The sequence below is a fragment of the Fukomys damarensis genome, unplaced genomic scaffold (genome assembly GCF_012274545.1).
Source record: "Fukomys damarensis isolate Sample0158 unplaced genomic scaffold, DMR_v1.0_HiC HiC_scaffold_11, whole genome shotgun sequence".
Taxonomy (NCBI): domain Eukaryota; kingdom Metazoa; phylum Chordata; class Mammalia; order Rodentia; family Bathyergidae; genus Fukomys; species Fukomys damarensis.
The window spans coordinates 957,675-982,280 of record NW_022900923.1 but is presented as its reverse complement, the minus strand read 5'-3'; the positions used below and the strand labels follow the sequence as shown (position 1 = coordinate 982,280).

General features: G+C 52.7%; 1 protein-coding gene across 1 annotated transcript in view; it reads right to left on the bottom strand.

Moving 5' to 3' along the window:
- Positions 1-24,054, bottom strand: part of Tp53bp2 (tumor protein p53 binding protein 2) — a 39,181-nt gene extending 15,127 nt beyond the window's left edge. The window contains exons 1-9 of the mRNA XM_033762262.1: positions 23,974-24,054; positions 11,408-11,555; positions 7,142-7,255; positions 3,906-3,988; positions 3,421-3,522; positions 1,598-1,769; positions 652-833; positions 196-360; positions 7-41 (exon numbers count right to left, since the gene is read on the bottom strand). Coding sequence (XP_033618153.1) covers positions 7-41; positions 196-360; positions 652-833; positions 1,598-1,769; positions 3,421-3,522; positions 3,906-3,988; positions 7,142-7,255; positions 11,408-11,555; positions 23,974-24,021 — 1,049 coding nt within the window. The 5' untranslated portion in view covers positions 24,022-24,054. The remainder of the gene's footprint in view (positions 1-6; positions 42-195; positions 361-651; positions 834-1,597; positions 1,770-3,420; positions 3,523-3,905; positions 3,989-7,141; positions 7,256-11,407; positions 11,556-23,973) is intronic.
- Positions 24,055-24,606: the final 552 nt, after the last annotated feature.

Genomic DNA, 24,606 nt, shown 5'->3' with positions numbered 1-24,606 from the left:
GCGAACCCGGGTGGGGGGGCCAGGTTCCCATCGGTCAGAACCTGGGGAGAGGGCCGGGGTCCGGGGGTGTGAGTGCCGGCGCTCCACTGCACTGGGTGGGGTTTCCAGCGAGCCCCACCATGAGGCCTGGCGACGGCATCAGAAGGACAGGACAGGGGCGCAGGGCGGTCCCCCCGCCCACCGGCCCAGCCTCACCGGTAGGTTCTCCTTCTGCTGAAGCGCCGCCTTTTTCTTCCACAGCCGGTCGCGCAGCTCGCTGACACGCCGGTCCATGACGGCCACCTCGGAGTTGCGTTTGTTCAGACATTCCCTCTGCTGCTGCAGCTTGGCGTTCTGCTCCTGGTTCAGCTTGTTCCTCAGCTGCAGAAGCAGCAGGACTAAGGAAGGAATGGAAGAGGCCCTTCTCCCTGGCAGCAATCACACAGCTGACTACTGCGCAATTTCTAAAATTGTGAGGCTGACACAATGTGCTCCTGGGTTACAATCAAGGGGTGTCTGTGCCGGCTGCGGTGCCTGCACTTCCTGCCTGAGGTGCCGCCGAGTTTATTCCGGTTCTCGGGAAACACTGCCACCCGCCCCCACGCCCTCCACAAAGGCAGCTGTGTCCCGGCACTGCCTGCTATCCCCAGGCTCCCAGGCAGCTCTGCCTACCTGCAGCTCCTTGTACAGCCGGTCCAGCTCAGCCACTGCAGACTGGCTGTCATGGTGGCCATCGATCCTGCCGTTCTTCAGCATCTCCAGCTGCCTCATGAGTTCTTCTACTTTTGACACGGCCAGGACTAGCTCCCTCTGCTTCTGCTGGAACAAACTATTCATCTGTTCAATTTCCTCCACTGGAACGAGAGAACAGAAAAGAAAAGTAGGAATGGCCTCCTTCCCGGCAACCAGGCTCTCTTGAAAAGTGTAGAAACCTGGAACCAACCTCAGCCTTTCAGAAGCAACTGAAAGGGACACAGACATCTCCAAATGTCAGTGCAGACATCTGAGGAAGCTGCAGGATTTATACAATGAATGTTATGAAACATTAAATGCCACATTTTGGAAACAATGAACTTTTTATTCTCAATTGTACAATGGTGGACAGAACTACTGAATTGCTAAAATCCTAATCTAAATGGTATTGTGATAGATGGAACTACCTATATGAGTAAAATCTTTATCTTCATCAAATTCTTAGTCAAGAATTAATTCAAGAAAAAAAGGACCCTTTCCAGGGTTAATTTGAAAAGCCTGCTATACATTCAGTGCTAAATTCAACAGAGAGGAACTTGAAACATCAAAACTTCAATTGCTATGCTTTTTCTAAAAATTCCTTTTAAACTCACCTACGGAGACTCATCTTCTGAGCACAAACTCACATAAACTCTGGACAGTCCCACATCCACGCCCTCATTCACACAGCCCACGTCCATACAGCCCACGTCCACGCAATTCACATCCACACAGTCCCCTCCACACAGCCCTCGACTACTCAGCTCAAGTCCACGCAGCCCACTTTCACACAGCCTCGACCACACGGCCCACGTCCACGCAGCCCACTTTCACACAGCCCTCAACCACGCAGCCCACGTCCACGCAGCCTGAAGGCACAGCGCACCGAGCTTCCCGTTGCTCAGCCGCTTCTGCTCCACGTGGCCCTTGAGCGCCCGCACTTTCTTCAGCTTGGCCTCCTGGCTCTCGGCCAGTTCTCTCAGCCTCTTGAGCTTCTCCTGCTCAGCTGCCTGTTGCTGACGTTGATCTTGTTGTTTCAAAAATTTTAAGCGCTGTTCCTAAAGATAAAAATGGGAAAAGCAGTCCCTGGCAGGTCTCTTTGGACAGGTGTCCCAGGCCCTCGCAGTGGCCTGGCCACATCCCTATGTGGGTCCCCCGGGACACCTTCCACTCGGTCGTGCTGGGTGCTGGCCGCACACAGATGCTCCTGGAGAGAGGACCCAGGACACCTGGCAGTTCGCAGGTAGCAGGGATCCTGGACTGGTTTTCCTAATTGCACTACAAATTCGTGCAGGGCTCCTGTGCAGTGGGGGCCAGTGCAGGAAGCAGTGGTGAGGATTCAAATCCAGATTTACACCCAAGCTCAGCCACACGTGACCCACGAGAGCTGGCTCACTCCACAGCCTTCAGAACACACGCCTGTGTCCACACAGCAGGGTGACTGGGAGGAGCCACAGCCCCTGCAGCAAGGGTTCAGTGAGGTGGAAACACAGCTCTGCACGGCCTGCACTCAACCACACTGTCAGACACTGCAGAGTGCACTGGAAGCTTTGGCGCTAAACTGTTAACCGTAACTGAGGAGCAGAGTCACAAGTCCATAACCAGCAGGGAGCTTCTCAGTGCCCACAACTCAAGCTACACGGAAGCAATTCCAGCACAAGGACCCTGAGGCCAGAAACTCATCCGGCCACCCCTTCCCGTGGGAACTCAGCCCTGCCGCTAGTCCCAGTGCCACTCCACCCACTGTGTCCAAAGGCGCCATCATTAAGACAGCGAGGGGACCAGCACACACAAGGCGCTGCTGTGCCAAGGATGTTGCCTGGCATCACACAAGGGACGGGCGCAGGCACTCTGGGAATCCTGCATAGACAGCCACTGCATGTGAGTGCCAGATGGTCACAAGGACCCCTGGGTCGTGGGAAGCCACCAAGTGTCCACCCCAGTGGCAGGAGACAATGGTCACTAAAACCCATGCTGGCACACACAGCCCAGGCCAGGTCCCCATGGGTCGCTGGTGCACAGCCACGCCCCTCCTGCTGATCAGAGCCAAGCCCAGCAGCTGCCACCAGTGGAGGAGCGTGGGCTAAGACAGCAGACTGAGATCAGACTCTGCCCAGTGTCCAAGAGAAGCCGAGAGCTGGCACTGACTGCAACAGAGAGGATTTTCCTTGCCCAAGGCCACGCACAGGGTTAGTCTGTGGGTAAAAGTGTTCCCCAAAAGGCAGTAATCTATGCTGGTCCCAAGTGGCAGAGGGGCAGTGTCAGGTCACTAGACGTTAGAGTTACTCCAGCTGTGGCCCAGAGGGGTCCCAGCGGCAGAGCGAAGGGCTCTTGGCCTTTCCTGTTTCACCCTCTCTTCCCCAGCACCATCACCAGGATCATAGTTGATCAGGCTGGGCACTGCGACACTCCCAGCTACTCAGGGTGCGGGGGAAGCAGGAGGATCACTGAGCCAGGAGTCTGAGGGCAGCTGGGGCAGCCCAGCAAGACCCTGAACTACCACCCTCCAAAAACAGGAGTCAGGAAGACCGTGAACAAGTGGGAGGATTCAAGCACCCAGCACAGTGCTGGAGCATGGGCAAGCAAGTGCCAAGGGTGTGGAGCTGAAGGCTGGTGAGGCCACTCCCATGTGGGTCAGGACGGGGTGACGGAAGACAGCTTTACACGAGTGCTGGCAACTGAGCAGCGGGGCTCGGGGAGCAGGCGTACCTTGGTGGCCAGCATCTGCTGCTGGGCCTCAATCTGCTGCTGCTGGCGAGAGGCCATCTCCTGAAGCTCCGCCAGCGTTAGGTCCATGCGGGGACTGTCCACCTGCAGCCAGGACACAGCGCCACACTCAGCCTGCGGCACAGGACCAGGCCAGCCCAGCCACTGCCACCATAGAGCCCAAGGCTAGCCTGGGCAGCACAGCTAGACCCTGTCTCCAAACTCAATTAGCCCTTTTTTCTGTAAGTGGTTATGCAACAAATAAAAATCACTAAAACCAAAACTAAACAAAAACTTTGACTTCTTCAACTGGGTTTGTGATACATTCAGCATCTAAATTCTTACACTTACTACCCCTGTGGATATGGGTTAAAAGTGATAGTTTTTAAAATAACCTTTGGGCAGGCATCCTCAACCCGGTGATACAAAGTAAGAGTGACTGAGACACAAGGTTACCAAGCACAAGTATAGATGAAACTGAGACTCACTCCATTCTCCTTTCGCTGGTGTTCTCCGGGGACTTTCACACCATTTCTCCTCAGACTTGGATCCTGAGACCTCGGGCCACTCACTAAGCACAAAATTTAAAGGCAGACTTTAATCCAAGAGCCGAGAGCCTGTACCACTCACACGCCGATTCTGCTGTGACTGCGCTGGGCTCGGGGCGAATTGGCATCTGCCTTCTCCTAACAGCGACAGGTTAGGGTGCAGATGAGGGAGAAGCTGGCACCAGGACCCCCCACACAGAGCCTGGCCACTGGGAAAGCCCCGGGCCACCTAACAACAATAGAAACCCACAAATCGTGCTCTCTGGCTATGGGGATCTCACACCGTGCTGTGTTCCCCTAGTTCTGAGCTACTCAGAAGGAAAACCAGAGACAGCCTCACAAAACGAAATAACTGAAATTAAGTCAATCCATCCAATTTAAGATTGTCTGTAACTTGTACACAAAATAAGCAATTAACAGAACAAGTGAGTGGTGTTTTGGTTTATTGAGGCATTCTGTGGTCCGTAAGCTCTGAAGAACCTTCCTCGTTTAAGTGCAGCTTTTTGGTTTCTCTGGGAAAACACTACCTGAAAAGCACTGAGCATTCTGATTTTTGGCAAAAAATAATTTTGCAACCCAAAATATGATTCTCTCAGTCCCATTTAATGTATCAAAAAGGGTAAAGGATGAATTTAAACTGATATATTCTATAGTATCAGCAAAGGGAACATCTAAAATACATTTCATTCTTGTAAACCCAGAAATTAGAAAAGTTATTAAACTACCTCTTAAGAAACTTTAGACTACAGATGCTGTGAGTCAAATGCCTGTCGTATCTGCCAGGAAGCACACTACAAACCCCTATGTCGATACATTGAAAAATAAGCAAGCCAGATGATACAATTATTATCCACAACAGCACAGTGTAACTGTATTTTTCTTTCTCTTTCTTTCTTTCTTTCTTTTTTTTCTTTTGTACCAGGATCAAATTTGGCTTGTGAGGCAGGTGGTAGAATGACTGAGCTAAATCCCCAGCCCTTATTTACATTTTTATTTTTTGGAATACTGGGGATTGAAACTAGGACTTCACACATGCTAGGTAAGGGCTCCACCATAGAGCTGCAGCTCCAGCCTGCATTTATTTGTTAGTTCGATTTTTTTTGTTCTTTTGAGACAGGATCTCATTCTGCTGTTCATGCTTGGCCTTGAACTCACTATGTAGCCCAGGGTACTTCAAACTCCTGTGATCCCCCTGCCTCAGCCTCCTGAGTGCTGGGACTACTTGAGTGACCCACCAGTCTCCCAGCCCACATTTTAAAAGTACTACACAGACATGGTGGTCAGCTACTGATGAGGCCCAGCCAGGGGAATCACAAGTTCAAAGCCAGCCTGGGCAATTTGGGAAGATTCTGCCTCAAAATAAAAATGGCTGGGATGTAGCTCAGAGTAGAATACCACTGGTTCAACACCCAGTACAAATAAAATAAAATTCTGCTCAAACTGGGCATAGTGGTATGCACCTATAATCCTAGTGACTCAGGAAGCTGAGGCAGGAGGGATTCTGAGTTCAAGCCCAACTAGCCCAACATACTGAAAGATCCTCTCAAAAAAAAAAAAATTAAATCTTCCTGAATTCTCCAACAAAATAGGGTAATCAGTCATGATAGTTCTGCAAAAAAACCAAAAAAAACCCACTTGTTTCTTTGCTGCCTCAAAGAGCAAACACTTACCTAGTTTCTCCTTAATACAACCAGTTATGTAACTGTAACCAAAAGGAAGACCCCAGAAATAATTTCATGCACGTGTGGGTCACAGTCCCAGTGAGACAGGACAGAAGCCATGGCCCCATCTCCTGACCTCTGCCTGCCTCCCAGGTTCAGGGAGCAGCGGCCCCACCCCACTCCGTCCCTGCCTGTCTAACACAGTGTGGCGCTGGCTCCTGCGGCAGCGTGACAAAGGCCCCCGCGTTGCCACATTACTGTTCTCACATTTCAGACACGGACTCACGGTGCGGCCAGGAGACTCGTTCATAATTTACCGCACTCTGCAGGAGACACTCGAACAGGGTGATGGGCAGGTGAAATGCAGCTCATTAACGAGAACGGGCTGCACCACCACGTGAGTGAAGAGAAAACTCAGGTGCCAACGCCAACCCCAAAGTGTAAAGAAGGCTGGGGGACACGAATATCAAAACACGACTGCAGACACAGGCACCGACGGCTGCCCTTGGGCCTCGGTCCCAGGCTAGCTGGGGCGGTGAGTCAGGGGGCCCAGGGAGTCCTCCTTCCTATCGTCAGCGTGGACCACTACCAGAACAGGAGGGAAGCAGAGGACGATGCCCCTCGGTCACAGCCGCCACCTCGTCCCGCCTCCCAAGACAACTGCCCTCGGCTTTCTGTTTTAAAACTCCAGGGGTTCCAGAAACCCCCAGGAATCCTGCCTCGCCCCGGGCAGAGTCCACGAGGCCTTGGGCCACATCCAGCCCCACGGCCCTGAGTCACCTTCTACCTCCCCGCTGCCATCCACACTCTGTCACTAAGACGCGGCCACCACCACCAAGTCCTCCCCTTGGGGACAACGCTGCCCTTGGGCCTGCCGGGTCCTCTAGCCCGGCCCATGACACACACAGCTGACAACGGAAAATGGAACATTCTGTTTTCTGATGAGTTTCCTCTCGCTGCACCCATCGTCTCCTCTTGCCCCGTCCCCTTCAGTGACCCCTCCGTCCACCCAGCAGAGCCACCACCTTGCCAACACCGTCTCCTCCCCGTCTGGGGACTTCCACAGAGTTGTCACACAGCACCCAGCGTTGGGTCACCCTGTGTCTCCGCCTCCACGGCTGCCCAGGCTACAAGCACTACAGAGACCGACACCTCAGTCTCGGGGTGTCCTCGGGGCTCTGCAGGACACTGACCCCCACGGTCTCGGGGTTTCTCATCCCAGCTGACCTCAAGGCGTCCCACAGTCCACCTTCCCAGGACGCGCCCTCCTCCACGGACAGCACGCCTGCGCCCCGGGTCCACCATGGCCATTTCAGATGACTTCACCACACCCTGGTGTGCAGAGAACCCCGACTCACACCAGAGTGCACACAGTGAGACGGCCACGTCTGTCCCCACCAGCTCCTTCACCTCTTAGACTCCTGTCCCTCTTGCTGCCTGCTCTCCTCCCCGACAGTCACCAGCCACAAAGGAAAAGGCTCGGACACCGGTCCCGAGCCACGGACGACCACCCACCTACGTCTCTGCCGGGCGGGCGTTCATGACGGAGGAAGAAACGAACTTCATTCCGCTGGCTTCCCAGTCGCTGAAGAACATCGAACATTCGCTCATTGTCAGCAACTGGGCGTTCTGCGAGAAATGAGAAATCATATTATCTGCAGGAAAAAGAAAGATGAACACATTTACCACCTAGTCCTGACCAAATTACACGTCCTGGACAGCAGAAATTCTTCATATCTTAACATTTTTCTTTTCTTGCAGTGAAAGAACTCAGGAAAGGAAGTGACCCCAATTTCTACACAGAGCCAGCGTGGAGCCGGATGGAGTTCTAGGTGGAGGAAAGGGCTGGGCATCTAGTCCAGCACGCACCTTCCTCGTCGTTTGAGTTGTGCGGTTTCTGTGAAAATCCACCATGCCAGCCAGTCCCTCCCAAGGCTAACATGCTACGGCTCCACAATTATCTAAAGAAAATATAACCAGGAGCTTTCTAAGTTTCCTACTATGATTTTTAGTTTTTAGTACAGCCTATTTCTAACTTACAACTTGGTAAACAATGTTAAAAGGTCACACTCCTCTACTTCTAAACAAAAGGCTCCCGACTGCCGGTAGAGAATCTCTCTAGGAGACAGCCGGCCGCCAGGACTTTGGAGGCAGGGGGTGCTGTGTTATCTTGAGTCCTCCAATAATCTTCCAATCTCAGGAAAGCAAGCTGGAGGTGAAAACCAAACACAACATCTGAGAAGGCAAACTCCAAATGGCGGCAATATCGTTTTTGAATATGCCTGCTAAAGTAGTCCAAGAACACTACACGCTCACCACTGGTCAAAGACGCCAGCTCCTTAAATACGCGATATGGGCAGAGCCAGTTCTGCCCTCTGGATCTCACCTGCCTGCTGGGAACCGCAGGGCTCTGGCCTCGGGCCCTCACCTAGGGAGCTGCACAGACAGACAGCCCCTCTGTGAGCTGCAGAACCCTCAGGCACTCATGAGGAAAGCATCCATGACCGAGAGACCCACGCCAGAGGATTGCTGAAAGAACCCTCCGTGCCCAGCATCACAGAGGCACAAACACAGTCCTCAAAACAAACGAAGTAAGGACGTGTATGGCACACACCTATAACTCCAGCTACCCGGGAGGCTGAGACAGAAGGAAATTCAAAACCAGCCTTGGCAACCTGCCAAGACCAAAGTATCAGTCAGCTTTCCCACCACTGGGACGCGATACCTGAACCCCACGACTGAAAGGGGGATGGGTTTAATTCAGCTCACGGTGTCAGAGGGTTCAGTGCATGGCTGGCTGGCACCAAGGCAAGAATATCACAGAGAAGCAAAACTCAGTGCCAGAGAGGAAGGGTCAGAGGCCACATACAGACCTCCAGGTTGGCCTCTGTGGCCCCGGTGGACACAGTTGGAAGTGTTCTCCTCTAGTACCTGGGTGGCTCCCAAAGCCAGTCAAGCTGACAGCTTCCCTAACTGCCACAGCCCGTCTTCGAGAAACACAGACAGAGAGAGAGAGAAAATGAAATGAAGTTAACCTCCAGGTTCCCACAGCTAAGAGGAAATGAAGGACATGCAGCAACTCCCAGCCCCACTGGCTGCCCGGGGACCGGTCCCTCACAGGGGCACGGGGCAGCGGCCTGGCGACAGGCCATCCCACGCGGGCCTGGCCTCGCTGAGACAGCTTCAGAGGCCCTTGGAGCTCTGGCCACCCCAGTCCTGGCCCTGGCATCCCCAAGGCTGGTCACAACACGCTCACTGCAGTCCTGCACACCCACTCGTGCCCGCCGCTACCTCGCAGGACGGACCTGTCGGCTGGATCAGCTCACAACCCTGTGTCTCCGCACCCCTCAAGATGCAGTACGACGCAGGGGTCCAAGGAGTGTTCTCTAAGCAAATTTGTGAGTGGACAGTAACAGAAGAGAAAGGGAAGAAGGGTGGGGGAGGGAAAGAGGAGGAGCTTGAACACTTGCGAAAGAAACAACAGAAGACAGTGGCAGCTTTGTTGTAGGAAAGGACATCTGTAACCAGCACACAGAAGCCCTGAGGTCCAAAATAGAGTTTTCCAGATGCCTAAAATGAAGAGGGAAGGCAAGAGCTAAAGGAAATAAAGGGGAAGGATATAAAGAAAACAAACCGAAAAAGTGGATCATGATGGGCTGGTAAAAGTAATCAAAGTATTTTATATGCAGTTCAGATCTGCCTAATAGAAACCCATTCATCCATACAACCAAGAAAAAAGGGGGGGAAAATAAAAACAGACGGGTTGTGGTGGTGTGTGCATGTAATCCCTGCACTCAGAAGGCTGAGGCAGGAGGATCACTGAGTTCAAGCCCAGCCAGAACTACACAGCAAGACACTGTCTCAAAAAAAAAAATAATAAAATAATAATAATAATTAATAATAAGGGGAAAGGGAATAAGGGAAAAGAAAAAAATATGAGAAAATGAAAAAATGGAAATAAAGTGTTTGTAAATGGGGAGGGGAGGAGAGGGTGAAGGGAGGGCAGGGACAAGGGGAAAAAATGAGAACCATGACCTGTCGTGTAGAGGTACAAGATCCCAGTGATGAATGTAACTGCACTGTATACCTAGAATGTACCGATAAACTCAATAAAAAGAAAAAATAATAATAATAATAATTTTAAAAATTAAAAAAAGAGTAAACTTTAAATGGCCAATAAGCAAATGAAAAGATGGGCGACTTCACATGTAATCAAAACAATGCAGGTTTAAATCAAAGACCATTTTTAGCTATCAGTTTGGCAAAACTCAAAATATTATTCTAACAACTGCTGATGGAAGATACAGTGCCTTGAGTCACAAACTCAATTCATTCCAGGGCTGCTTGTAACTCAAGTTGGTCAGTGAAGGCTCAGGCTCCTCTCCACAGCCTTCAAAGTCTCTCTCCTGCACACAGGCAGATCTCAGCATCCTTAGAGAGAAACTGACCCAGGATTTCTCAATGAACCCCACACAGGAGAGGAGGTTGTCAGGTTCCTTCCAGAGCTCTGTAAGGGAAAGTCTGTGTGTGAGACCATCTGGAAGCACAAGTGGCCAGCATTCGGGTCGTAACTTAAATTGTTGGTCATAAGATAAAATAAAAATTCCAGTCTTAACCTCAGGCCAGTTGTAACCTGAGGGTCCTCTGTACTTTTAGGAACAAATGGAAGGAGGATGAGCTGATCAATATATTTGGCAACACACGGCACATTCCTAAACGTGTGAACATTCGCCAAGGAGTCCTGCTCACACCACCCGGGGGAAGCTCGCACACAACAGAAAGGCCCTTGGAGGAGTTTGCAACAGCGTTTAAGGAAGCGAGAGCAGAATTAGCTTGCATGTTTATGAATAAAAGGTTACCTCAACTGCAGTTTCCACCACGATGGAAAATTATGTGGTGATTAAAAATGATCACACAAATTTACACAGAGGAATCTGAAAAGGTCTCCAAGCTATCAGATAAAATAGCTAATTTAGCTGAAATCCATGCGAACAGAGGAACAGCAATGACCAGCTCTGGAGGGACAGCCATGGGGACAGAGGGGACACGAACGTGAGAGTGAGGACACCACTCCACGGTGAGAACAGTGGGGCACGGCCCAGAAGTGGGGGCAAGGGTGAGGGACCCGAGGGCTCTGCTGTTGAGGACAAGCGTCTGGACTTCGTGTGAGAAGAAGTGTTTGAGGCAGGAAGGGAAAATTACCCGGTGCTTTGTGTTTCAGGGTTCACAGGGCATTCTTTAGGCAAATGGCCTCCCTGGCCCCTCCATCAGCGAAAGGGAGGGTGACACAGGGAGAGCGGGGGCTCCGAGACACCCCACCTCGGGAAGCCACCAATGAGGAAGGGCCTGCCGGGAACAAGTGGGGCCTGAAGTCACAGGGAATGAGCCCGATGTGCCCCCCCCAGCACAGCTGGCCCCGGAGGAGGAAAAGGACACGGCAGGGTGGCCCAGCTGTGTGGGAACAAAGCAGAAACAGCCAGAATCACACCCACGTCTAGGCTCCCGCGGGCCAAGAAAGCACTTGTGCCATCTTAGCCCCAGTCGTGAGACTGGGGTGATGTCAGGGCCTGCAACCCTGCTGTGACAGCCTCGCTGCTGCCTGTGTGAGGGTCTCCAAAACCCACAGAGACCGAAGGAGAGGCGCGGCCATCCAGAGGCTCTGGCTTCTCGTCCCTTGGAGCCTGAACGCCACAGTCACTTCAGATGCTGCCTCCTGGCCCTCGCCTCCCGCTCAGATCTTTCCTCTTGACACCGCAGTGTCGCAGCGCAGGAGTCTCGTACCCGAGCCACGCCACACCTCGGCCAGGTGGCACTGGCTCTCGCCGGGCTCCTTGCACAGGTCCACCAGGTCGCGGCACGTGGTCTCGGGGGTGACGGGCACCTCCGTGAAGTGCTGCTCATCGTTGCTGAGGTGCACTGTCAGGAACATCTGTGGACAGAGACACCGTGGTCACGGTGTGGCCAGCACACGCCAGTCACCCAGCAGGGGGCCACCCTGGCCCGGCCCTGTGCCCCAGGGTCCCTGCCTCCCCGGGCCCGCAGAGCTCCAGGAACCAGCCACCAGTCACACCGCCTCACATCAGAGTGCCGCCCAGCCCTCTCCTGCACTGTTCAGACCATTTACCAAACTCCTGTCATTTTGGGGTGGGCCAGACCCACATACAAACTGTGTAATCCGCCTTTCAGAATCAACTGGACTCCCTCCTTCTCTCTCTCTTTCACACACACACACACAAACACCTCTTTCTGGAAGGTATGTACAGTGCCACTTCTGAAAGAGGGGATGGGAAAGAGGAGATTGCAGTGGTGGGAACCCAAGGCTTGGGTGCCTCAGTGGGCTACTTGCATCATTGAAAGCTCTAAAACCTTCGAATCACTGGCTTGGGGTAAATCTAATCTTTATGTCATCTGCATTCATTATCTACCAAAAAAAATGTTTAAACCTAACATGTTTTAATCAAATTAAATACCTAAAGTGTAAGATTTCATCAACAAGTAAAAATGATTACCTATTATGCTGCAATTTACCTGATATTTTATATTCAGGATAGCAGATAATTAAAACTCATTAAAAATCTCCTCCTAAAAATAGATGCCATCTCTTAAAAACACTGCTACTAAAGAATTCATTTTCCAGGCCATGCAGATAGCTGTAGCACATTTGCCTAGTATATATAAGGCCCTAGGTTCCAATCCCCAGCATCACTAATAACTAACAATAATGCAGTTTTATACCTATCTAATTACAAAATATTTGGTAATTCCCTATCCTGAAGAAACTAAGTGAAACAGCAAGCAAGTCTTTGGTGCTGACACAAATTGGTAACCCATTTCATTCAATTTCATGACTATCCACTCCATTCAAATCAGTATGTGTCAGGATAAACAATATATAAACAATAATAACGCTCTGGAACAGACATCCCACTGTGAGAATTTATCCTCTGCAAATAATTCTCATCAAAGATACTCAAGGCTAGGTTTTTATGGGACATACTTAGCCTAGGAATCAGGACAGTCTTTAAAATGACAGGACCTCACCTACACCCCGGGGAAATCTGAGTATCACTGCGGCCCCACAGCTGTGAGGACCCTGCCCCGTGGCACAGTCTGCCAGCACTAACTCCCTCTGGCTTGGCTGTGCCCGAGGACAGTGGCAGTGGGCTGGGGCCAATGACAGAAACTGTCCGGACGGCAGGCAAGGCCACGGGCCGAGGTGGGTGAAGAGAGCGGAGACCCTCACTAAACCTGCTTCCCTGGGGCAGCCGGGTCATGGAAACACCACTAGCTGTGCGAGGCAGCCCAGAAGGGCCAAGAGCCAATAGGGCCAAGCCAATAAATAAAACGTGGAGGGGGACTGAAGTTCAGCCTGTGAGTGGAGGCCCTGGAGCTGCTGATCTCCCGCTTTTCCCATTCTGATAAACTGTAACACGTACAGACACACAGTTACACAGGGTGGCACTTAAAACTGTTACAGCAGAAAAGAGAAAGCTGGAGAAACTTACACTCCAGCCGTCCTCACCGCCCCCACATGGCCTCCTTATTCTGAGCCCTGAAGGTGTCTAGTAAATCACAGAAACCCTGGAAACGCCATGTGTGTCCTAAACGCATGAGCCGGCCTACAGGCCGCTGTGTGACCGCGGGGCGGAACCCACCTTTGGAGCTGTCCTCCCTGCTGTATGGAACCCACCCCGCTCTCCGAGGAACACAGCAGGCATTATTTTCTCTTTATAAACAAAGAAAAAGCCCCACTGCTCTACTGGGAGCAGTCCTGCTCCCCCACCCAACGTGCCCCCCGTGGGCACCTAGGGGAGACTCCCCACCAGCACCGCCCCAGGTGCTAAGACCAGCCCAGGAGGGCTGCTGGGTTACTGCACAGCTCAGTTACCAAGAAGGGAGGGCGGTGGCTTCTCGGGTGATCTCAGCCAGGGCCCAAGTCCCAAGGCGAGGGAGGCCATAGTGAGCCACTGGGCGGCAAGTCCAGGGCAAGGATCTGCTCTGATCCAGCCGTCACAGGGTGAGTGGCCTCAGCTCCCCCAGCCACCATTAGTAAGTGCTCAGCAGGTGACAACAGCCAGCCCACTTGACTGCCACGCCCCACAGCCTGCCGCCCCAGTTCCGTAAACACTGCAGGGCAGCCGCGCCAGTTCCCACACCGGCTCCTTGTGCTGGTGACACACGCAGGTGGCTCCTTTCCTCTTCTTGCACGTCTTCACGCTGCAGTCACCCTCTCAAGTCCTCTGAGCTCCTAGCACCAGGCACCCACACTGGCTCACACCCTGCGCTTCTCCGCCCGCCGTACAGGCTATACTCACTGGACTCAGTCCTATGACCCCAGCCCCTAGGGGTGTACACACTAGGGACTGAGGGCTCTGTCCCTGCTGGGTGTTCTCTCGGGTATGCAACAAGCACAAGCACTGGGATGGGCGCGTAAATCCCACAGATGGCGCTGCATTTTACAGGTGAGACACCAAGCACAGAGAGGTTAGTCACTCCCCAGGTCACACAGCGACAAAGCTGAGACCCCAAGCTGAGCCGGATTCCCTCCAGGCCTGGCCTCTCAGCAACGTGTGCCTAGCCACATCCTCAACAGCACCCAGACAAGGGTGCTCCCCACGTGGGCCACACCGTGTACCCCGGCCCCTGCTGCAGGTTCACAGCGATTCCTCCCACCTGCAAAGTGCTGGAACACACAGCACCCCAGCCACAGAGTCCTCTCGCTTCTGCTGAGCCCTGTTCAGTCAACGCCTCCATCCCCAGGAAGGAAAGAGCCGCTCGTGATGGTCGAACACAGGCAGGGTGTGAAGACCGCAGAGCACAGGCACCGCACACTGTGTGGCCCCCGGGCTGGGAATGAACAGCCCTCTGGGTGCCCCCATCCTCTCCCAGCCCAGCTGCCCTAGCCCGGATGGCCCTGCTGGATGGGGAGCTGAGTCCACAGGCGCCCGGGCCAGGAGCAGGAGTGGGAGATGAGCGCCAGGCGAAGGTCACCAGCGCTGTGGATGGACGAGGAAGGCACAGCGCTGGCCGGGACAGGCAGGGTCTCGTCTGCCAAGCATCCCGCTGGTTCCCAGGCCACGCCCCAGCCTGCAGGTGCATCTTCTTGGCTCTGCTGTCAACTCCGACCCCTGTCCCTGCTCCATCCACTTTGCCCCTCCTTGGGGTTCCCCACCTGTCTTCCTCCATCTCTACACAGCAACCAGGGTAATTTTCACACAATGACGCGAGTCACGTCACCGCTCAGAGCACTCCATGACGTCTTTGTTTGGGGTTGAAGTATAACTGGAGTCCTGTAAAACTGACCACTCTGAGGCGCAGATCAGCATCTCCGCCTCCAGGGCGGCTGCATGGGTGTCACGCGGCCCTCAGGGCCTCAGACACGGGAGCAGGCCTGCTTCTTGTGTGCATGCTCGGTGGATTTGTCACCTAAGCAGCTGGGTAGAATGGTTGGGTTTACGGAGGAGTAAGGAGAAAAAGGGTGGGAAAGGGCCCACAGGTCAAACTCGAAACACCTACTGAACATTATATATGGGCTCCAAGACCAGCGGGCTTGATGGTAAATGCCTGTCATCTGGCACTCAGGGAGGCTGAGGCGGGAGGATTCCAAGTTCAAGCCCAGCCTGGGCAATTTGGCCCCTTGGCAAGAGCCTATGTCAAATTAAAGAATGTTTAAAAGGCTCAGGGTGTAATTCTGTGAAAGCCCTAGGTTCAATCCCCACAAACTGCCAAAAAAAAAAAAAAAAAAAAAAAAAAAAAAGCCACAACACTGAGTGAGAGCAGCTGGGGACAGAAAAGAAGCTGAGCTAGAAAGGAAAGATCTGAGATGGCCAGGGGCCCCAGACACCAGGACATCATCCAAGGGTGGCAGAAAGCGCCCAGAGGACAGGACAGGCAATAGTTGGGCCACAGGGCTTCAGGAAGGAGGTGTGAGCCACCCGGTCCAACAGGCGACAGTGGACAGCTAAGCAGAGCCCTCACATCCTGCTGACAGCCCAGGGGCCTGGGGTGGCTGCGGGGGTTGGGGAAACAGCATAACTTCCCATACGGGCAGGCTGGCCATAGCGCACAGGGAAGGAGACACCAGCACCAGAGCGGTTGGTTCTGTCTCGGATCTGAATCTACAGGACTGCTGGGCGGGAGTGACCAGACCAGGACGGAAAGGAGGAGCGGGGTGGTGACAGCAGGGCCCCTCCAGCCTCACCACTGAACTGGTCAGCAGCCAGGAGTCCATGCGCACAAGACACCAGAGTATACAAAGCCGCAGATAAGGCAGCAATTGACATTATCAAGAGCTGAGGGGCGGGGAAGAACAGGGTGATTACTAAGGGTACAGGCTCCTGGAAGGTGAGGAAAGTGTCCCAGAACGAATGTAGATAGCTGTGCACCCCTTAAACAGACCCCAATCCAAGGCCTTCCGCTCCGCACAGGTGAATTGTATGGTGTATGAACCACATCCCACGTTTTCAAACTATATGCACAATGTGTGAGAGAGACGGAAACCTCTAGAGATAAAAGTTACTACTGAAAATGTAGGGGAAAACTGAGTTCTAATGATGTGGCTGAGACTGCAGGTAAAATGGCCACTAAGACGAGAAGACGGCTGCGGCCTGAGGTGGACAGAGGCCTAGCCCATGGGTGCACAAGGGAACGACTTTAGTCTGCAGCAACCTTCCTTCACAAATGCCTCAATACGTCTCATTTTTTAAAACGCCATATTCTCAAGGAGGCAGAGGTGACATCCACAGCTTGCTTCCCCTACCGAAGCCAGCCGAATGGGGTCCCAGGGTTAAATCCTGGGAGCTGCATACAAATCGGACTCTCCTAATGCAGCTATGGAAGTGGACGGGAAGCTCTGGAGGTATGAGGCAGTAATCAGGCCACAGCCACAGGGCCACAGACACCCTAGGACCGTGAGGGGCTGGGGCGCTGGAAAACGCTGCAGCTGCCACCAAGGGGCTTTTCTCCTGGTGTGGGGAAGTGGGTGTCAGTCAGCCTTCCCAGGGACCACGCAGCCACTGCAATGATGACTTCTCTCCAAATTCAAATCTGGACGTCATTTCTTACAGTATGAACCACAAGAAAATGAGATGACTTGATAAACTCTAAAGCTATTTTTTTTTTTTTTTGGTACTGGGGATCGAACTGGGGTCCTTGTGCTTGTGAGGCAGGCGCCAGAACCTCTGAGCTAAATCCCTGGCCCAATTATAAAGCATATTTGAGAACAGAGGAGATTTAAAAAGAAAAACTACCACATAACTCATGGCAGATGGTAAAATATGGGGGAAATAAATGTAAACTAAAATGAGGTACCACTTCCAGCTATTAACTTGTTTTCAATTAAGAGACTTAGTACAGGTGCAGTTAAAGTGGTTCACTCGAAATACTCTGGCAGTGCTGTAAGCTGTCAGAAGTCCCAGTGGGGAAATGAAACGAAGCACGCGAGGAGAGCCCTGAAACGGAGCTGGGGTGGCTCTGAGGAAAGCACTGGCCTAGCATAGGCTGGAAGCACAGATTGGATCCCCAGCACCACCAAGAACTTTGATGAATTGAAAAAAGCCACAAATTTGTGTATACTTCCTGACCTTATTTGAGGGACTTTATTCCAAAGAAATGATGAATAAGAAAAACTCTAAATGCACGAAGATTTTCACAAGAGTTAGGTGCATAAGAGACAAAATGGAAAGCTAAGCGTCCAGCAGCGTGGAAGGGTGAAGGCAGAACACAGGTTCCAGCAGGACCAGGACCCTGCTCCCAGCTCCTGTGAGCATAATCAGAAGGTGAGAGCACACTGGGGTGGGACACAGCAATGTAAGTTGTAGATCATGGCCTTTTAAAGCCAAATCCAAGGGCCAGGGGTCTGGCTCAGTGGTTCTGCCACCTGCCTTGCAAACACAAGGGCCCGAGTTCGATTCCTGATACCATTAAAAAATTTCTTTAAAAAACCAAATCCACAGCACTAGGAGAGCTGGTACAGATGTCACGCTTCAATTTTTTTTTTCATTGAGTTTCTTGGTACTTTATAGGTATACAGTGCAGCTACATTCATCACTGGGATCTTGTACCTTTACATGACAGGTCTTGGTTCTCTTTTTTTCCCAATACCCTTGCCCTCCCTTCACCCTCTCTACCCTTCCCTATGCACAAAAACTTTGTTTCCTTTATTTCATTTTCTCATATTTTTTCTTTTCCCTTCTTTCCTTTCCCCTACCCTTCCCACTTCCCCTACACCTTTAGCCCTTTTCTTCCTATTTCACATTGTCAATTATACTATTTGGATCTTATTTACACTTTTAGTTTTTTCACACCAGAGAAACTAGTTGATATTTACACGTGTGTCTTATTTATTTCATTTAAGAGTGTGGACTCAATATGCATCCATTTTCCTATGAATGAATGATTCTAGTTTCTCATTCCTTATGGCTGAGTAGTACTCCATTTTACAGAAAAACCACATCTTCTTTATTCAGTCTCCAACTGATGGTCACTCTTCAATTTTAAAGTTTCCACATTGAAATGTTTGTACTATAACTTACAACTTCAAAACATTCCTGTGAATACTACTCGTTTCTACCTCTTCCAGTGGGAACATCAGAGACAGCCCCACACCCTGCCCAGGAATCCACGCAACGTCAGCCAAACCCAGACCTGTCCTTCCAGAAACCCAAGGACACAGACACTTGCCATTTAAAAGGAATGGGTTACAGATTTATTTTCAAAGTCCCATTTTTATAGAACACCACTGTCACCAATGTTATATCACTGATACAGAAATGTTACATTTTTCAAAGTGGAGTTATTTCAGGTCAAAATCTGACCAACCTTTCCAAAAGAATGTACAAAGCTGGCTAGGGCACTTACAAGAAATTTACTTTGAGTCAGTGGCTTCAGTTTGATTTTTAAAATCATTTAAAGTTCTACAGAAATAAAAAGGGACCCAAGAGCCTAAGAATACCTGCAGCATTTCAGTTTATGAAATTCAAATCTCCTAGGTTTATCTAAGACAAAAAAATTGTCCTTTAAAGAAAAAGAAACAATCTGTAAAAGAGTAACATCATCCAGCTCACAGAAGGGGAGGCGGGGGCTAGGGGCTGGGGTATTGCCGGCAGCGCCCCACCCCACAGGCCTGGATGGGCAGGCGCAGCTCCAACCCCTGCAGGGAGGACACTCCCGCTTCCTCAGCCCTGCCAAGCAGACTCACTCCCTGGACACCAACACCACGGACAGAAAGGGGCTTCACGCAGAAATAGCAGCAGGGGTGGGGGCTTAGCTCAGGGGCTTCCTGACACTGCGTGTCAGGCCTGGGCTCTGTCCCCAGCACCTAAAGGAGGGGACGAGAGAAAGAATAGCAACACCAACACCAGCATCTTTCAGCCTCTCCAACCCACAGTGACAGTGATGACTTAAAGTTTTTTAAAAACAAGATGGCTACCACACCAGCCTCCTGCTCCCCGCAGACCTGGCCCCAGCAACCTGGCTCCCTACAGCAGATGCCAGGGGACACCCCAGCTTCCAGTCAATCACAGGAAGTCACTGCTCACAAAGTCCCGCGTCAGTCTCCATGGGCTACCACCGAGCTGCGGCCACCTGCACTCTCCTAGGCTGGCGATGACAAAGGTGCCCACTGCTCCCCTGTGCAGGGCTCTGTGGGACACACTTCTGACACAGGCCACTGCCTCTGCCAGCCAAGTGTGTGCTGTTCAAAGCCCAGGGGTTCACACCACATACTACTCCTTCGGTCGCTTTTAACAAGCTGGGATTTGGACACACAACACAGAGCATCAATTCTGAGCAGAGCAGTATTTTACTAAAAAGTCAATCAGGGCTGGAAACCCCAGCTACTGGTTTAGCAGCGTCCACAGTACACACCACCTCTAAGGTGACTGACACCAGAAGGAAGAAGACAAGATATGGTGGCCTCTTCGTGTGACTCACAGGCCTGGCGTCTCCTCAGGTCAGTGGCACTGAAGAAGCTTGACGTTTGTGTCGCCTGCATCCCCACCTTGCACTGACCACCACATTGGTGTCTGTCTCTCTGGGCTGTGCATGTGACTAACAGGCACCATCCATGGGGGAGCATGGCAGGGAAAGGCCGGCAACCTATGAGGAGTGGTGCGTAACGAGGTGGGACAGGCCGGGAAGCCAGGAGGGAAGGGGACAACTGCGACCCCAGGAAGGGCGCCAGGCACAGCCAGCAAGGAGACCGAGACACCCTGGGGCAAAAACAGGTCCCCAAGGGGCCTGGAGCCAGGCCTGGGTGCAGGTCTCACCGCAAGGCAGTCACCAGAGTTGTGAGCTCAGAGCCAGGTCCCCACACCAGCAGCAACTGCGTGACCAACAATCTGTGCCCAGCAAGCACAGGGCCCACAGTTTACCACAGCAAACGGAGACCCCAACCCTCTGAATTTCGAGGAATCCAATTCAATTATCGGAAATGCAGATCCCAAATCCAAAATGACACCAGAGTATCTGGGTTTCTTTAAATTCTGGAATCTTGGCACACAGGTACAGGAAGTGGAGGCGGGACTCACACGCACAGCCTGGGAGGCAGTGTCCCTGGCACAGTGCAGGTCAGCCACAGCCAGTCACGTCTTGGGTCGGAGCAGACCTCCCCTGGTGGCACAGGTCGGCCCCAGGGGAGTTTCCCTGCCCCAGCCCTGTGTTTAGCACTGCAGCCCCGCCCTGCCCTTCCAAAGTAAGTGATAACCCTGGACCCTCCTCTCTCAGAGGACCCTTGCTGTCCCAGATCCTCTCCTGGGGAAGGAGACTTGCTCTTGCCTCTCTGTCACCCCCTCACACAGTTGTTTGTCCTGTCTTATCTGTCCTGCCCAGAACCACTCCAATCCAGATTCAGCCAGCCCAATGCAGCTGTTCCCTGAGCCCATTCTGAGTCTGGGATCCAACATCCTCAGGGACGGGGACCGGGGAGGGTCTCAGGAACCGTGACCACCACATCCCGGAGCCACACGAGTCTTCCCAAAGCCGACCACAGCACAAATGAAAAGGACAAGCTGTTTCACTCCATGGGGATAAATGGGGAAATCTTTCTCTCTGGTCATGCCTGAAGCTGAATTCAGATGGGGTCTCGAGTCCCAAACACCTCTTCCAAAGTGACTCACCTTGAAGCTACTCTGCTCTCAGCAGCTATGATAAGCATTCGCCCAGTAAATTAAAAGAACTAAGAACACGAAGTTAGTTAACTGCCACCTCCCAGCGGTCATTCCGGCTGGTCATTCAGTCGCGAAGGCCACCCAGGCCGCCGCTCAGGACCTCTGCTTGCAGCGCCTTCCTTTCTCTCCCACCCGCAGCTGCAGTCCATCCTCCCCACCACCCCAGTTTCAGCAAAAATGGGAAGGCGTAGGAACATTGAGTGGGAAGGGTGCAGCCCACCCTCTCATGGAGCCTGAGAATCCCAGAACTCAGGGGGCTGAGGCAGGAGGGTTGCAGGTTAAAGCCCAGCCTGAGCGACTTAAAGACTTAGCAAGACCCTGCCTCAAACAAAAAATGGCTGGGGGTGGAGCTCAGGGCAAAGGCCCTGGGTCAGTCCCCTGAACCAGGAAAAACTGAGGCGTGCCGATAATCACTACACAGCGAGAGGACGTCCTGGTGCAGCACAGCCAGGCCCTTCGAGGAACAGTAGGCCTCCAGGCAGTCGGCCACACAGACCCCACCGAGAAGGACTAGGGCTAGGACTGTGCCCGCACAGTGTGTGGCGTCTCCTGCAGTGCAGCCAGAAGCAAGGCTGCTTAAATGGGGTGCTCAACTGTGCTGTGCTGCGGAGCGGATCGCAGTACACCGCTCAGTCACACTCACGCTCACACTCCACTGAGGAGTGGGAGGGGCTGCACTGAGGGCAGAACAGCAGGACCCCAGGGAGCCAGGTCTGCGCAGGTGGCCAAACTGCAAGAGATTAACACCAGGGCCTCGGAAGCAAGCGGAACCAGCTGAGACCCAGCCACCCTGACACCAGCTTGCTCCCTGCAGCAGTCTCTCCCAGGAAACCAGCACGCATTTCAAAACTGCCCCGAAACTCTCAGAGCCAGGAAGGACCAGTCCACTTGCTCAGCCTCGGTGGTGCTGGCAATGGAATCCAGTCTCTGCACGAAACAAGTGCTCATCACTGGCTGCCCCCAGCCCAGGCCTGTCCAAGACGAGGCCAGCTCCAACTTGATCTTCTTAGACCCCTGCCGGCTTTATATCTCTATCAGGAAAATGACGACACCACTGATTTAGAGGGAAAGGTCAAGGAGAATCCTGGGCGCCCAGGGCAGTGTGGCCTTATGGTCCCAAAGCAGTCCTGAGGCTACAAGGCTTCCTCAGGAAACCTGACCCAGGGGCTGGAGATCTAGCTCAGTGGTTTTGCTGCCTTCCTTGTAAATGCAAGGTGCTGAGTTTGATGCCCAGTACCAGAAAAAAGAGAAAAGAAAGTGTTAAGAAAATCTGATCCACCATGCTGGGTTTTACTCTTTTTTTTTTTTTTTTTTTGATGCCCAGTACCAGAAAAGAGAGAAAAGAAAGTGTTAAGAAAACCTGATCCACCATGCTGGGTTTTACGCTTTTTTTTTTTTTTTTTTGGTACCAGGCATCAAACTCAGGACCTTGTTCTTGCCAGACAGGCACAGCACCACTGAGCTACATCCCAGGCCCAACACTGCTCTGTTTTGAGGAACATGATACAAGAAGGGCTTTTCTTCAGGCCTCGACTGGAACTGCCATGTGGCCCCTCAGAGCTTGGGAACAGAAGGTTTCTCTCCAGTGGCACAGGAGAGCCACTGTGCCAGCCTCCTCTGTTCCCAACCCTGGGGCAGCCATTTCTGCTCATGCCTGGGCCTTGTAGTATCACTCAGTGAGGGCAGGCAGGGTGGCAGCGGCTCCTGCCCTGCTGGGCCCCTTGGGGCAGCTTCCTGCAGACCCTCCCAGGGCAGCACTCCAAGCCAGCCCTCCCCACCTTCCTGGGACTCCCATGAGGCCTCTCCAATACCTGTTGTCCGAGGGCAAGAAAGCAAGCTTTCCATTCCACCTGATCTGCCATGACTACCTGCAATACCTCTGCAGGTGACAGAACCCTGCCCAGCCTGGGTTCTGCCATCCATGCTCTGCTCGCCCCTAGCCCCACAACCCCCGGCAGGTCCCCAGGATTCTGCACTCCAGAGGTTCCACCTGTAGATCTCCCAGGATGAGACAGCTAAGTGTTGCCTCGCAACCCTCAAATCTGAAGCAGCTGTCCCGAGCTCCCTGCACTGGCATCCTCCCCGGCACGCAGCAACCCGGGCAGGGCCCTGGCCAGCAGGCATCATACAAGACCCATGCACAGGGCTGTCCCAAACAGTCACCCAGCAACCAGGCTAGTGAGGAGGAAGGAAGGGCCGGGCTCCCTGGGACTTCACTGGGACTCACTCCTTGGTGTGCTCTCAGCACACCCACCTGTGGGGACCTCTTCCCTGTGCTGTCCAGACAGCCAAGAGGCTGCACACAAGACTCCCGCGGGGCCGTCCCAAGAGCCTGTGGGTCCCCAGGCCAGATTCCGCCAGACATGCCAAGTGCCCACAGCCCCACAGCCTCCTCCAGTCCTGGGTCTCTTCCTCAACAGCATGGACTCCAGTGCAGAGAGAGCAAACATCTCGGACACCCGCCCTGCGAACACCACCATCACCCATGACTACACCCCTCTCCTCAGCTGCAGAAGCGAAGAGCTGCAAGCTCTGGGGCAGGACTCTGGCACAGAGAAGCCAGTCTACAGCCCCCTTTGCTCTTCCTCCACCTCCCCGACACCTGAGAGAGCCACCAACCTTCCATCAGCTTGGCTCTCCACAGGAAAGACGTCTCCATTTTTCCTTTCTCGGCTCTAAATAATTATGGTTATGCTCTGAAGAGCAGTACTGGAGTCAACTGTCAGCCAAAGGAGTACCACAGCCACTGTGCATCCTGTCTCGGACCTGAACCCCTTCTGGCCCAGGTATCTGCAGCCTTGAGCACAGCGGGCTGGCAGGGGAGCCTGTCCAAATCCGTTTGGGGGCAGCTGACCGGGAACGCACAGCTTAATCTGCTGAAATGGGAAGCTCCTCCCTCAGAGCCCTGGGCACAAAGCACAGGCACAGGCCAGCAAAGGCTCCCAGGAGCAGCCCCAACCCGACGCCCCTGTGCAGTGGGGCCCGTAACCTCAGCCGTGTCCTCACTACCTGAGGGGCTGAAGCTGCCACTGTCACACTTCACCCATCATGGTTTTCTACCGCTTTCTATGCTGTGTCTTAAGGGGTTTGTGGTTAAAATATTTGAAACTTGAATAAATAGTACTAAGTTACAAATCTAAAAGAACAGCTGAGTATGTGTTTCAAAAGTTCAGTACTTACCAACCAAAGGAGCATCTGGATTGAAAATTTGGTTCCATTATCATCCATTATCAATTTGTTTTAAAGTATATTTTTTAGAAAAAAAAGGCTAAAAATGACCAGGCACATAAGTCTGTGAAACTGCTTTTCCTGCGTGCTTCTAGCAGACACTCTGGGGAGACAGGATGTTGGTGCTTTAACCATCTCATCTCAGTCTCCTCAACACCCCTTGGTCCCCGAGAGATTTCCTCGTACCGGCTTACCCCGGGAAGATGAGGACTTCAAGGTCCCGTCTGCCACTGCAATGTAAGTGTACCTTTCACACCAGTCTTATAGCTGTGTTCTCCTATCGGTTCCAGCCCATTAAAGAAATTGTTCTGCTCAGTACCTGGCACCCCGCCACTTAAGGGGTTCTTTCACACCAGTCTTATAGCTGTGTTCTCCTATCGGTTCCAGCCCATTAAAGAAATTGTTCTGCTCAGTACCTGGCACCCCGCCACACTTAAGGGGTGGAATGCAGACCTCACCCCCAGCCTCTCTCTCAGGACTCTCAGGGCACAGAAGTCTGCAGCCCATGAGCCACAGGCCATCCCAGCGTCTCCCCGCGGCCACCCCCGCAGCTGAGGAGCCAGACGGCACGGGGCTCCAACTAGC